This window comes from Aulonocara sp. 'chitande type north' Nkhata Bay, linkage group LG7 (genome assembly GCF_057382095.1).
Source record: "Aulonocara sp. 'chitande type north' Nkhata Bay isolate Kocher_YH1m ecotype deep benthic linkage group LG7, A_spYH_male_GT1.1, whole genome shotgun sequence".
In the NCBI taxonomy this organism is placed as follows: Eukaryota; Metazoa; Chordata; class Actinopteri; order Cichliformes; family Cichlidae; genus Aulonocara; species Aulonocara sp. 'chitande type north' Nkhata Bay.
In genome coordinates, this window is record NC_141350.1 from 58468328 (window position 1) to 58482965 (window position 14638).

Below are 14638 nucleotides of genomic sequence, written 5' to 3' on the forward strand. Positions count from 1 at the left end.
TTTATATATTTTTTGCCTCTGTACACCACCACAGTGGATTCAGCATCAATCAAACGTCAATATGCGATTGAAGTGCAGCCTTTAATTACAGGGTTTTAACAAAAGAATTCAAGGAGGTGTTGTTGCAAATCTTATGGTCCAGGCTTGCAGGCTGATACAGAACTAAGAATAGGGACAGAGCCAGACTAGTTCAAGCTTCACCTTTTTTGTCTCTGCAGTGTGAACCACACCCAAAACATAATTAAACTAAAACAACCTGACCAACATTTATAACAAAAGTGCTGTAAACTGAGAAAATAAATATATATTTAAAGTATATATATATATATATATGTGTGTGTGTGTGTGTGTGTGTGTGTGTGTATACGCACGAGTGCCCGATGCCATCTAGTAGGCTCTGTGCTTATTGTCCAGCTCCATGGAGCCCACTTGCCATAGAATATCAGAATTGGCAGGCCAACCACTGGCACCCTTTGCTTTTCACAGATGAGAGCAGATTCACCAAGAGCACATGTGACAGAAGTGAAAGGGTCTGGAGAAGCTGTGGAGAATGTCATGCTGCCTGTAAAAGTTTTGGTGTTTGGTGGTGTGTCAGTGATAGTCTGGTGAGGCATATCCATGGAGGGACGCACAGACCTCTACAGGTTAGGCTACGGCACCCTGACTGCCATTCAACATTGGGATGAAATCCTTGGAGCCATTGTCACAGCCAAAGCTTGTGCACTAGGTTCCTCCTGCCCCCAAACTCGCCTGAGCTATTTCTAATAGAAAGCCTCTTGGACATTATATTTTGGTTCAGTTTGTGGGGCAGTGATGGCCTGGTCCAGATCTGGGAGGACATCCCCCATGATACTGTCTGTTATCATAGTAGGAGGATGCCCCAATGTTGTCAGTCATGCATACAAGCATGTAGAGGCTATATAAACTGCTGAATACCACTTTGAATTGCAGCAATGAAATTTCAGCAAAAACAGATTAGTCTGTTGCATCAGTTTTTTCCTCTTTGATTTTTGGACTGTCTTTGAATTTAGCCCTGTGTAGGTTGATAATTTTCATTTCCATCAAACAATGTGGCATCCTAACAGATTATCCAGTCCACATCAGCATAGACATCCAGTGTAATTTTTTTTTCCTATTGAGGTCTGATGTGTTTTCAGAAGGTTCATTTAAATATTTTTGAACAGTTTAGAGAATAGTAGAACAAAGATGTAAACTTTGTGGGAATTTTTGTTTTATCATTTTTCTATTTTGCTCTAGTGTTTTGGAAAAAACAGCTTCACTGTAGGAAAAAACACAGGACACACAAATCTGCTGTTTTTTGGAGCATCCGCCCCAATTTTTCCTCTTGTTAATCCACGTAGCTGTCATTTTCATTTATTTTCCTTTTACATTACATTACATTTAAAAACAAAATGTTTGTGACATAAATAATATAATTTATATTTTAGATTATTTCAAAATTAATATTGGTAGAAAATATTACTACTTTATATTAAACTATAAATTATCTCCAAAACTGTTTTTAATTATTAGCTATAAAACCTCAAAATGATGTAATAAACTGCACTGGAGCTACCGTTACAGTAAATGCTGAGTAACAGAAACTTTATCGGCTACAGCACCACGCGACCCAATCGTCTTGTACGTATTGTGGAAGCTGTAGTTTCTAATACTAGGTAGCTGTATGTTATTGACATTCACGTCTTCTATTTAGAAGACTACAAATCCCAGGAGCGGCACAAAGTGGAGCGTGACTTACGCATGGCGATTCACCATGGCGGTGTACTGTTGTGTGTGACGGGCAGGTTAGCTTGAGAAAAATACGGAGTGACGCGTCTGCTGCCAGCCACGGCGGGGAGACCAAATAGAGGATGGGGTCTCGAATCAAGTAAGTATATTTCTCGGTGCGTTAGTTAAAACTGTTGTGTTAGCAGTGTTCCACAGAGTCATGGAGAAGATATCGTAGAGTATGAGGCCCTGGCTAAAAACACTGAAGGGACCTGGAAAACAAAACAAAAAAATAAGAACCTTTTATTTATATATTTTTAATGACACTGAGGTGTACTAGTAACTCAAAGCTTTCCGCGCGGTTAGCGGTGACTGACAGTGAGTGGATATGTAGCCACTTTAAGCATGGTAACTGCATTAGATGTTTTTTTCCCCCAAAACCGGATGCTACTTTTCAGGACTGAGAAGTGCAGCAGAGACGATGACTGCAGGCTACTCTCGTGGCATGATAGAAAAGGACAACTGATCTATAGATTGGCTTTGGTATACAGATATGGTGTATTTATGAGATTTATATCACTATAAGGACAGATTTAGTAAGAAAAGTCCCGCACTGTGTTGAGACACCATGTTAGTAGGGTTATGTGGAGGCCCTACTTTGCCTGCTTTTTAAGAACAATCCTTACAGTTTGGGCTGGATATCATCACTCATTACTATAACTAATTCAATTTCAAGATTTCAATTCGATTCAATTTAACTCAGACAGTCAGACATATTATAATTATGATAATTTATCAGTATATATCCATATACTTAAAATTTTTTATGTCTATGTATAAAACCAAAGCTGACAGTTGTGAGACTGTATCAGAGGTGTAAGCATCATAACAGATGCCTTTGTGTCAAAGTAGCTGAGGATAAAACACAGAAAAACATAAAGGAGATTTTCCTGGCCTGGCTTTTTATAGCAGATAACCAGCTTAAAAATATTCTGCAGAATGTCAAAAACAGAAGAAATCCATGAATCAACAGATAAACATTACCTGATGCTGCTGAAGTGAAGCAGAGCTAAGTTACAGAGGTTTTATTAAAGACATAGCTCAGCGTTTTGCAATTTGGCATATTTTGTAAAAGTTTACACTTATTTGGTATTGAACAGCAGAAATTAGGCTTTCTGGTCGGAGTTCATTTAAAAAAAAAAAAAAAAAAAGTTGACAGCACCACACACAACGGTAGACTGGTGCCTAGTAAGCAAGTGAATAATGCAGAAACACAAATTTTTGGTGGTAAACTGGAAGTACCCTGTGGGAATTTATGACAAATATTTTTCAAATGCGAAGCGTAGTTTGATCTTCATTTGCTGCTTTTTCAGTGAATTTTGGTCGGAGGGTGACAAACCTGCAGCTTCAGAATCTGTGAGATGTCGACTTTTAGCACCCGATGAGTTGTCTGTGTTCGTGCCGCCGGGTTGTGCTTTGCATTTACATCTTTCTGTGGAATGTGTTTACCTGCTCTTTAATCATTTGGTGTTATAACTCTTTGGTGGTTTTTTGAAATAGTTTTGTGAGCTTTAAGCTGAGATTCTGGTGTTTCTGGCTAAATAAATATATTTAAAAATCAATTCAGGATTTAATGAATCGATATTGCATTATTCAAACTAAAACTGATTTGAATAGGAAAATCAATTTTTTAAACCCACCCCTTGCAATCCCTGAACTTTGGGGCGATGTGTAAAATAAAAAGACAAAAAAAACCCAAGACATAGTGCATGGGCTACAACTAATTTCAACTCTTTCATTGGATAAATGATGTCATCTGACAGAAAGATTTCCACTGCTTTGCCTTGTTGTCTGGCGATATGGATGATGAGGAACTGTAGATCTTAGACATAATTCTCAAATGCGCCAAACCCCTGTGCCTGCCCACAGTCTGTTTCACAGCGGATGTTTGTCGACTAAAGGATTAAATAAACGATTGAAATCTCTTCCTATCAAGACCTTTGTTGAGGATAGTTCTACAAATTTTGGAAATGTTTTGAGTATGAACTCTGAAGAATAATTTAGTGAACAGTAAATGTTCATAATGGTAATTTCCTCACCATGTAAGACTCCCTGAAAAATCAAAACCTGTCACATATTTATCTCTAGCTCACTTTACCAACCTTTACCATTTATGTATTAATACAGCTACACCTATGCTACTACTTGCTGTGAAAGAAGAAAAACATACTTGACCCACCCAACTAGGTTTTTAGCCTAAGATATTCACTGTCTTCTAGGTGAGTTTCTTGTAAAAAGGTATATACAGGGAGTGCAGAATTATTAGGCAAATGAGTATTTTGTCCACATCATCCTCTTCATGCATGTTGTCTTACTCCAAGCTGTATAGGCTCGAAAGCCTACTACCAATTAAGCATATTAGGTGATGTGCATCTCTGTAATGAGAAGGGGTGTGGTCTAATGACATCAACACCCTATATCAGGTGTGCATAATTATTAAGCAACTTCCTTTCCTTTGGCAAAATGAGTCAAAAGAAGGACTTGACAGGCTCAGAAAAGTCAAAAATAGTGAGATATCTTGCAGAGGGATGCAGCAGTCTCAAAATTGCAAAAACCAAGGCGCCAAATAACTGCCCATGAACTGAGAAAAGTCAAGCGTGCAGCTGCCAAGATGCCACTTGCCACCAGTTTGGCCATATTTCAGAGCTGCAACATCACTGGAATGCCCAAAAGCACAAGGTGTGCAATACTCAGAGACATGGCCAAGGTAAGAAAGGCTGAAAGACGACCACCACTGAACAAGACACACAAGCTGAAACGTCAAGACTGGGCCAAGAAATATCTCAAGACTGGTGTTTCTAAGGTTTTATGGACTGATGAAATGAGAGTGAGTCTTGATGGGCCAGATGGATGGGCCCGTGGCTGGATTGGTAAAGGGCAGAGAGCTCCAGTCCGACTCAGACGCCAGCAAGGTGGAGGTGGAGTACTGGTTTGGGCTGGTATCATCAAAGATGAGCTTGTGGGGCCTTTTCGGGTTGAGGATGGAGTCAAGCTCAACTCCCAGTCCTACTGCCAGTTTCTGGAAGACACCTTCTTCAAGCAGTGGTACAGGAAGAAGTCTGCATCCTTCAAGAAAAACATGATTTTCATGCAGGACAATGCTCCATCACACGCGTCCAAGTACTCCACAGCGTGGCTGGCAAGAAAGGGTATAAAAGAAGAAAAACTAATGACATGGCCACCTTGTTCACCTGATCTGATCCCCATTGAGAACCTGTGGTCCATCATCAAATGTGAGATTTACAAGGAGGGAAAACAGTACACCTCTCTGAACAGTGTCTGGGAGGCTGTGGTTGCTGCTGCACGCAATGTTGATGGTGAACAGATCAAAACACTGACAGAATCCATGGATGGCAGGCTTTTGAGTGTCCTTGCAAAGAAAGGTGGCTATATTGGTCGCCGATTTGTTTTTGTTTTGTTTTTGAATGTCAGAAATGTATATTTGTGAATGTGGAGATGTTATATTGGTTTCACTGGTAAAAATAAATAATTGAAATGGGTATATATTTGTTTTTTGTTAAGTTGCCTAATAATTATGCACAGTAATAGTCACCTGCACACACAGATATCCCCCTAAAATAGCTAAAACTAAAAACAAACTAAAAACGACTTCCAAAAACATTCAGCTTTGATATTAATGAGTTTTTTGGGTTCATTGAGAACATGGTTGTTGTTCAATAATAAAATTATTCCTCAAAAATACAACTTGCCTAATAATTCTGCACTCCCTATATGCTGCGAGACCTGCTCTACCTCCTGGCTGTAGCTCAGCAGTCACTTAACCAAAGCAATCATTAGGCTGTCTTTGGTGGAGCACCTTCTTTGCAACCATTTTCTCCCAAAGCCAGTAACCTCCAGGAACCACTGCCAGTCAGTCTGGGAATATTTCTCCCTGTGGTATCACACCCAATATGGTGGACAGATCTCGACATATGTGCACAGACACCATGAGAAACATTAATACTACAGTACTTACCAGAAATTCCTGCTGCTCTTTCAATTTTCGTGTAGGCCACTTTGCAGTGTCCTTTACCAGTTTTCTTCCTTCATCTTTTTGATGGATGTCTAATTCTTGGTTATATGTTTCTTGTGTTATATTTTCTTTCATTTTTGTATGCAACATAAGTAAACAAAGCTTTTTTACAAATATATTTTTTGGCCTTTGTTTTTGGGTTTATTAGATGGATGCAGTGAGAACTGACGGGAAAGAGAGAGGGGAGACATGTGGCAAAGGGCCGTGGGTCAGACTCAAACCTGGGGCCAGCCGCTCTCAGCCATGCTGCATATGGTCGCCTGCTCATCTAACTGAACTAAACTGGCGCCCATAAAGCTATTTTTTTTTATTATTTGTTGCAGGGAGAACCCTGAGTCTACCTTTGAGGTGTATATGGAGGTGGCCAACCCAGGCATCCACAGTTCTGGTAAGTCCTTAAAAATTACATTTTCTTTTACATATTGATCATGGAACTAGGTGTACATAAACAAGTAATAATGAATGTAAAATCCAATATGTTTCAATACATAGAACCCCTTCAAGGTTAGAATTACCAGAATTTTTCAAGGCATTAATCACAAAATGTTCTCTGGTTATAGTTATAAAAATACCCTGACCAAACCAGACGTACTTAATTAACGTGGAAAATAAATCGATTTATCATCTTTATCATATCTTTATAGTTCTTGTCATCATAGTATCCACTAGAAATGTTCTAACCAACTAATTTCTTAGCTGACTTAGCAAGGAAATAAAGTTTGACTAGATGACTAGTCTAAGACTAAGAAACACTCAGATATCTTGTTACATTTGAGAACCATTTAGTGGACAATTCCAAAAGTTGTCCAAATAAAGGCATTTGAAACCAGTAATCACATTCTTCTTGAGTCGTCCTGGTGGATGATATTGTTTGTATTGATATTGTTTTGTTGTTTGTTTTATTCACTGAATTATGGTATATCTGGTGGAAGACAGCTGTATAACACTTAGAACATAACAGTTTGCCGAGTTTGGGCGTCAATTAAAATGTGAACAATTAGATTAAATGAGTATTACATCTGGTACTGCCTAGTCACATTATTAACAGTTAGTAGTCTAGTTGACTCTTTGCACACATCCTTAGTATCCACATCTGCTCATAATACAATTTTCACTGCTGGTTATCTACCTTCCATTCTCTAACACTAGAAAAAAAAACTCAGTTGGAATCGAATATTTTTCTTGGGACTTTTTTTTTTTTTACCCAACCTAATGCACTTTCCCCTCCAATGTTTTATGCAGTCTGATCCCCTGGGGAACCAAAGACGACCTCAGTTTCTCTGTACACAACTGACTTTAAACTACACAGCATTCTCTGTTCTAACACTGCCACCACAGGGTCGAACAAACAAGCCTGCCTTCTTGATTATTTTATTCAGCCAGTGATTGTTCTTCTTCTTGGTAGAGCTCTCCCAGCAGACCACAGCATAGGGAATTGCATTAGCAACCACCGACTGATACAACATCTGTAGCAGCTTTCAGAGGATGTTCAGCCTCCGCAGGAAAAATAAAGTCGAGCCTACCCTTTCCCAAAAGAGAAGGTGGAATAAAGCTAGCTATTTAGGCCTCCTGTCTCTTTGTGCAATCTCATACTTATTCCAAAACGTTGAGAGAAGGGCCACACCATTTGTTGCATATTACTGTGGATAGTTCTCTGGTACACTTTTTACACGTTTTGCAGCAGACAACAAACTACACTGCTTTATCATGTCAATATCTCTGTCACTACCACTTCCCTTACACTACTTTTAATAGATTTCTGGTAATGTGGAAATGTGAAATTGCTCTTTTTTTCTTCTGTCCTATCTGTTGATGAAGTGTGCCCACACATAGAGTGGAATGGCCCAAACCTTGGGGTGTTGGTTATAGTAATTATGAAATCTTGACAACAAGTCACGGATTAGTACATAAAGGGTCCTGTGCCAGTGTACTGTTTTGTAAACTAGAGCAGGGTGATATGACCAAAAATATTTATAGCGATATACATTTGAAAATTTGCGATAACGATATAACTGACAATATAATTGACACTAGACAAAATACTTTACAACTCCACAACTTTATAGTGCAAAGAAAACCCCAGCAATGTATTTTCACTTAAACAAGCAGCTGTTTTTTATGTGCATTAAAGTAATATAAAAATTTAACAGTGCAAATGCAAATTCCTTGCTGACAGTTTAACCAAAAGGCCTTTCCAGTGGAAATTGGCCGACATATCCTCAGCATAACCATGTATAATATCCACAAAACTTAAAAAGAGGTTATACACACAATACGATAATATTATGTTGAAGCACAGTACGTATCACTCCGCGAGGCTCCTGCCTACGATAGCCGTAATGCTCTGACAATTCATCAAGCGGTGCGGGTTCGTAGCTTAGCAAAGTCGTACTGAAACATTTGACAGATTTTGACAGATGTGTACCACATAAAATAATTTAGAGGTCAGTAAACACAACCAGAATTCATACATAAGGCGCACAGGATTATAAGGGGCACTGTCGATTTTCAGAAAAATCAAAGGATTAATTTTAAGTGTGCTGTATTTTCCAAAAAACACGGTAATAAAGACGGCCTGCTAGCATGCTCTACCAAAAATAGTGCTTTGTTGTGTATCTGACGGACGAAAGCTAAACCAGTTCCACACTGAAGTTGCAGCATTTTTACAAACCAATTCTGGTTCATCTGTTTCATTCAACGATCCGCTTTCGCCCTTCTCATTCTCCGTCGCTGCCATGCTTCTTCCGCCATGTGTGTATGAAAACAAAGACACTGTGCATGCACGTTTTACCCATATTCTATCACGATATTTCATTTTCTTATCGTTGCCCAACATTATACCAGTATTACTGTGAACGGTATGATATGGCTCAGCCCTATTGTAAACTTTAATTTTATTTTGTGATTATTTCATAATTTTTGGCTAGCAAGAAAAAAGTTATGTCAGTAGGAACATTTCAAGAGGTTAAGATGATGGCACCAGCTGAGTTATGGTGATATATCTCAACTCTGTCTCTAAAGTTTTTTTATCTGCAGCAAGTGACTAATTTCCTGGATACCGAGGAGAGGTTGTTGGCTGTATTTCTAAGAATTTTATCCTGTTTGCAGAGGAAATGATGAAACTGCAGTCTTCAAGATGCAATATCCATTTGTTTTTTATTTACTGTTTTAAGCAGAATGCTTATATTAGAAGTGTCATTTGTAAGGGGGATTTATACCCTTGCTTACATTGTTTCTCCCTTGTCATATGAGGGAACAGTGCAGCACTCAACATGTTGCAGTAAAGCTCAAGCTCACCTCCTGGGCAGAACATACAGTGATGATCAAATCTGCTGATGAGTGCAGACATGATTTTGGTGTAGCAACAAAATAAAAAATTCCTTTTCCAACATGACTGTGCACCAATGCACAAAGCAAGGTCTGTAAGACATGGATGGGGGGAATTTGGTATGGAACACCTTGACTGGTCTTCACAGAGTCCTGACCTCAACTCGACAGAACACCTTTGGGATGAATTAGAGGGCAGACTGTGAGCCAGGCCTTCTTGTCCAACATCAGTGTTTGACCTCACAAATGCCCTTCTGGAAGATTGGTCAAAAATTCCTATAAACACCTAACCTAAAAATCGTGTAAAGCTTTGCCAAAAGAGCTGAAGCTGTTATCATAGTAAACCCATTAAGAATGGGATGTCACTCAAGTTCATGCATGTGAACTGCAAATTTTTGGGTCACTTGGATTTGTTCAATTTTTTATTTGTACTTTTTCTGCTTTTTTTTCTTTTCTTATGAGAATAACTGTTTAAATTCAAAGTCAGTCAGGTTTCTCTTTTACAAAAGGGGTGAGTGATAACTCTCAGATAATTAATTTGCATATTTTGTCTAAACATAAAAAAAGATGATGAAAGAAGTTTTTCATAGTTTTTTTTTTTCCTCTTAAGGTTTAATGTCACAGCACTGTGAGTTAAGGGTGCAGAAATTAACTAAGAGATCATGTGCGTACAAGACTGAATGTGTCTGCCAGCGACTCCTCATACATATACTGAAAGTGGGGAAACCCCTAAGCCTCATGGATTGGGTCATAGTCTTTAGGGTTGTCTTGTTGAAAGGAAGCTGGTGATTTCAGTGAAGTCATTTTCTGTCTGTATGCTTCTAACAGGGCCAGAGGTTCGTCGGCAGTTTCCCGACGACTACAGAGATCAGGTCTTACATTTTCTTTTTTTTATGTATTGTACTTTTCTACAGTTGTACATACCATGCTTTCACTTTTTCTCTTTGACAAGCATTATTTTTATGTAATTTTTAATTATTATGTAGTGTCAATAATGTAAATGCCTCTATGCACACTGTTCTCTATGGATAGCTTCACATTACATGTTCCATTTGAGCCCCTCTAAATTTGTTCATGGATTAATGTACTTTATAATCCCTTTCTTTGTACCACAGGAAACTCTTAAAACTGTGTCCAAGTTCTGCTTCCCTTTCAGCATGGACAGGTATACACACATACACATCTGCACCTACATAGGGTTGATTAAATCTAAGAGAATTGAATTAAAATCATTGCTGTGGGTATTCAATGAAGTTTTTGGTGCTGGTACACTATTATTTATGTTAATGACACTATTAAATGCTATAGTATTTTGGCTCGTTTGGGCTATTAGCAAAATTATATACAGTATTTAGCCACACTAAGAACAAGAGGGGAAAAAAAGTAATGTTAGATGTTGTTGTTATAAGCTAAAGATGGGTCATTTTGAGATGTTGGTTTGGGGAAATTAAAATAATACAATGCTTTTGTTAGGTGCTGTAGTATAAATGCTAAAACAGTCCATTTTTGCCTGTTTGATTTAAATAGGTGACAATGCTTGATTGCCTTTTTCAGTAAAACATGGATGTCATATCTTGACTTGGACATAAAAGTCTCAAAATGTCTCACTCGAAACATCAAGATGAAAGTCACCTAGGATTTTGAAATTGATACCATATGTTCATCTACTAAGAATCTTAGATGCGTTTCTCAGTGACCTTGATGTCAACCTTAGTGGTCAAGGTTTCTGAAAATCTTGTGAATGCGATAACTTGAGAACAAGGCGAAGTAGGATTTCGAAATTTTATTCCATAGGTGTATCTCTAGGAGGCTGAGGAATACCACCAGTTGCCGCCAATATCTTTTTAAAACTATTCAGACCTGATGGGAGTTCAGGAGCTGGCCTAAAGACTGTCCACTAAACTAAGCTCAAATAAAACAGCATTCATTCATTGATTGTTCTGCTTTTATTAAGTTTTATTTGGCACCATTAACAGATGTCCGTTTTATTCTATATGAAGTCTGTTTGTCTATATATTCTGTTTATTTGTGTATCTGTATCTTATGGAAAGGACTTAGTCTTGTCTTCTCCTCCTCTCTCAACCAACAGTCTTTCTGTCAACCAAGTTGGCCAGAACTTTACGTTTGTGTTGACTGACATTGAGAGCAAACAGAGGTTTGGCTTTTGCCGCCTCTCGTCAGGTGCACACACTTGCTACTGTATTCTTAGGTAAGTATGTGTATAGGTGAGTGTGGGGTGTGCGTTCATTGTATTGTGGATTTTTTGTGAAAAGCTGATATAAAACTGTTTTATTGCCAAATAAAAGAAGGTCTAGAAAAACAAATAAGCCTGACTTTTGATGAGATGTTAAATTTGGCAGTAAGATACTGTACATATTTTGTTATCTCCACTAGTGATAACAAATTGACATCAGACTGAGAATCTCGCCCGTGCATCTTCTTTAGCTTTTGAATTTTCTGTGATTATACTTTATTTGCAGTCTTTAAAAATTAGTCATCCTAGTAAGTTCAATTCAATTCAAATCAGTTTAATTTATATAGTGAAAAACCAACAGCCGTCACATCAGGGACCTTTATATTCTAAGGTAAAGACCCTATAATCATAATGAAAAAAATCAGATGACACCTCATGAGCAAGCACTTGGTGACAGTAAGAAGGAAGAATCCCTTTTAACAGGAAGAAATCCCTGACAGAAACGGAGAGGGCCATTTAGGGCAACCAGTTGGGATTGTCTGTTAAATCTAAAAAAAATATTGTTTAGATTTAACAGCGAGCCAAGGAAGAGCAGCCAGTACAGGAGTGAAACGTCAAGTCAAATGGACCTCAGACTTGACTAAAAGCAGCTGAAAATGGGTACGTCTATAGCTGATTTAAAAGTGTTCGTTTTTTCCAGTATGGGGTGTCCGACTATTCCAGAGTCTAGCAGCTGTAACTGCAAAGCCCTAGTTGCCTTTAGTTTTTGGGTGAGGCACTGACAGAAAACTAACAGGATGTTGATCTCAGTGACCTGGAGGCAAAAGACAGAATTAAAAGTTCTGTAATATATTGTGGCACTAATCTATGAAGACGTTAAAAAACAAGTACTAAACTTTTTTCATGTATTTAAACCTTCATAGGTAGCCAGTGCAGCTGAGCTAAAACAGGAGTAATGTACTGTCTTTCCTTTGAATCAGTTAAATTAAAGCAGCTGTATTTTGAACCATTTGCAAATTAAAGGGTGTGGAAGTGCCTAAACCTGTGTACAGGGAATTGCAGTAGTTTTTTATATTGCCATTAACCTTGTTTTCAGCTTCTTCTTTTTTTTCCAGCTGTATAATGAGCCAGAGGTATGTAGGTTCAAAACTAATTCAGATTATCCTATCCTTCAGATCCTTCAGTTTCAGATATCAAATCCTGCAGTGATTGCTATAAATGTGTGTTGTTGTTGTTGTTGGTGGGTTTTTTTTTGTTTTGTTTTTAGCGAATGCTTTAGCTACCTAATTTCTGCAACTTGATCAAAGACTTTGCTATGTCTATGATAAGCTGGGCAATCACAGCTGTTGCCAGTTACAGATAACACTTTACTCAAATACTAGCTAGTTATAACAATCACTGAAAAGAAACATAAGCATGTACTTACAGTAAGTACATGCTAAATCCGTTGTGATATGTCCATCTGAGCCTACCTAGCATGGGCCCAATCGCCACTACCAGGCAATTAATGTCACATTAGTTGGCTGGGAGTAGTGGTTGAGCTCTGTCTCCTGAACAAGAGCTTTTTTTGAGTGTGAGAGAAAGCTTGAACTGCTGAGCCTGAGTACGAGGTTAATGAACCCCTGATCTACAGAGAACTGTCCATTTGACCATTTTACTGGAACTAATATTCAAATGTATGATGATGAAACTGTAATAATGAAATTGAAGCTGATGCCAAAGATACAAATGTTCTCTTGAATGTTACCACATGGTTGAATCCGTGTTGTCTTCACGTGTATCCATCCATCCATCCATCCATCTTCATCCGCTTTGTCCGGGGCCGGGTCACGGGGGCAGCAGCCTAAGCAAAGAGGCCCAGACCTCCCTCTCCCCAGCCACCTCCTCCAGCTTATCCGGGGGAATACCAAGGCGTTCCCAGGCCAGCCGAGAGATATAATCTCTCCAGCGTGTCCTGGGTCTGCCCCGGGGCCTCCTCCCGGTGGGACATGCCTGGAACACCTCACCCAGGAGGCGCCCAGGGGGCATCCTTGTCAGATGCCCGAACCACCTCAGCTGGCTCCTTTCAATGTGGAGCAGCAGCTGCTCTACTCTGAGCCCCTCCCGGATGGCCGAACTTCTCACCCTATCTCTAAGGGAGAGGCCAGCCACCCTTCGGAGGAAGCTCATTTCTGCCGCTTGTATCCGCGATCTCGTTCTTTCAGTCACTACCCACAGCTCGTGGCCATAGGTGAGGGTAGGGACGTAGATCGACCGGTAGATTGAGAGCTTCGCTTTTACACTCAGCTCCCTCTTCACCACGACGGACCGGTGCAGCGTCCGCATTACTGCAGCTGCAGCCCCAATCCGTCTGTCGATCTCCGGCTCCCTTCTCCCATCACTCGCGAACAAGACCCCGAGATACTTGAACTCCTCCACTTGGGGCAGGAACTCATCCCCGACCCGGAGTGGGCACTCCACCCTTTTCCGGCTGAGAACCATGGCCTCAGATTTGGAGGTGCTGATCCTCATTCCCGCTGCTTCACACTCGGCTGCGAACCGTTCCAGTGCGAGCTGGAGGCCCTCACCCGATGAAGCCAACAGAACCACATCATCTGCAAAAATCAGAGATGAGATTCTGAGGCCACCAAAGCGAAAGCCCTCCGCCACTTGGCTGCGCCTAGAAATCCTGTCCATAAAAATTATGAACAGAACCGGAGACAAAGGGCAGCCCTGGCGGAGCCCATCACCCACCGGGAACGAGTCCGACTTATTGCCGGCGATGCGAACCGAGCTCTTGCAACGGTTGTATAGGGATCGAATGGCCCGTAGCAATGGGCCAGACACCCCATATTCCCGCAACACCTCCCACAGGACACCCCGAGGGACACGGTCGAATGCCTTTTCCAAGTCCACAAAACACATGTAGACTGGTTGGGCAAACTCCCATGCACCCTCAAGTATCCTGGAGAGGATAAAGAGCTGGTCCAGTGTTCCGCGACCAGGACGAAAACCACATTGTTCCTCCTGTATCCGAGGTTCGACTAACGGACGAACTCTCCTTTCCAGCACCCTAGCATAGACTTTCCCAGGGAGGCTGAGGAGTGTGATCCCCCTGTAGTTGGAACACACCCTCCGGTCCCCTTTCTTAAAGATGGGGACCACCACCCCGGTCTGCCAGTCCACAGGTACTGCCCCTGATCTCCACGCAACATTGCAGAGGCGTGTCAACCAGGACAGCCCTACAACGTCCAGAGCCTTCAGGAACTCGGGGCGGACCTCATCAACACCAGGGGTTCTGCCACCAAGGAGTTGTT

General features: G+C 40.3%; 1 protein-coding gene across 3 annotated transcripts in view; it reads left to right on the forward strand.

The window, feature by feature from the left end:
* Window positions 1-1730: 1730 nt before the first annotated feature.
* dennd1a (DENN/MADD domain containing 1A) overlaps window positions 1731-14638 on the forward strand; it is a 41992-nt gene continuing 29084 nt past the window's right edge. For all 3 annotated transcript variants that reach the window (XM_086301633.1, XM_086301634.1, XM_086301635.1), the window contains exons 1-5: window positions 1731-1888; window positions 6145-6209; window positions 9977-10020; window positions 10264-10313; window positions 11238-11357. In XM_086301633.1, coding sequence (XP_086157759.1) covers window positions 1872-1888; window positions 6145-6209; window positions 9977-10020; window positions 10264-10313; window positions 11238-11357 — 296 coding nt within the window. In that variant the 5' untranslated portion in view covers window positions 1731-1871. The remainder of the gene's footprint in view (window positions 1889-6144; window positions 6210-9976; window positions 10021-10263; window positions 10314-11237; window positions 11358-14638) is intronic.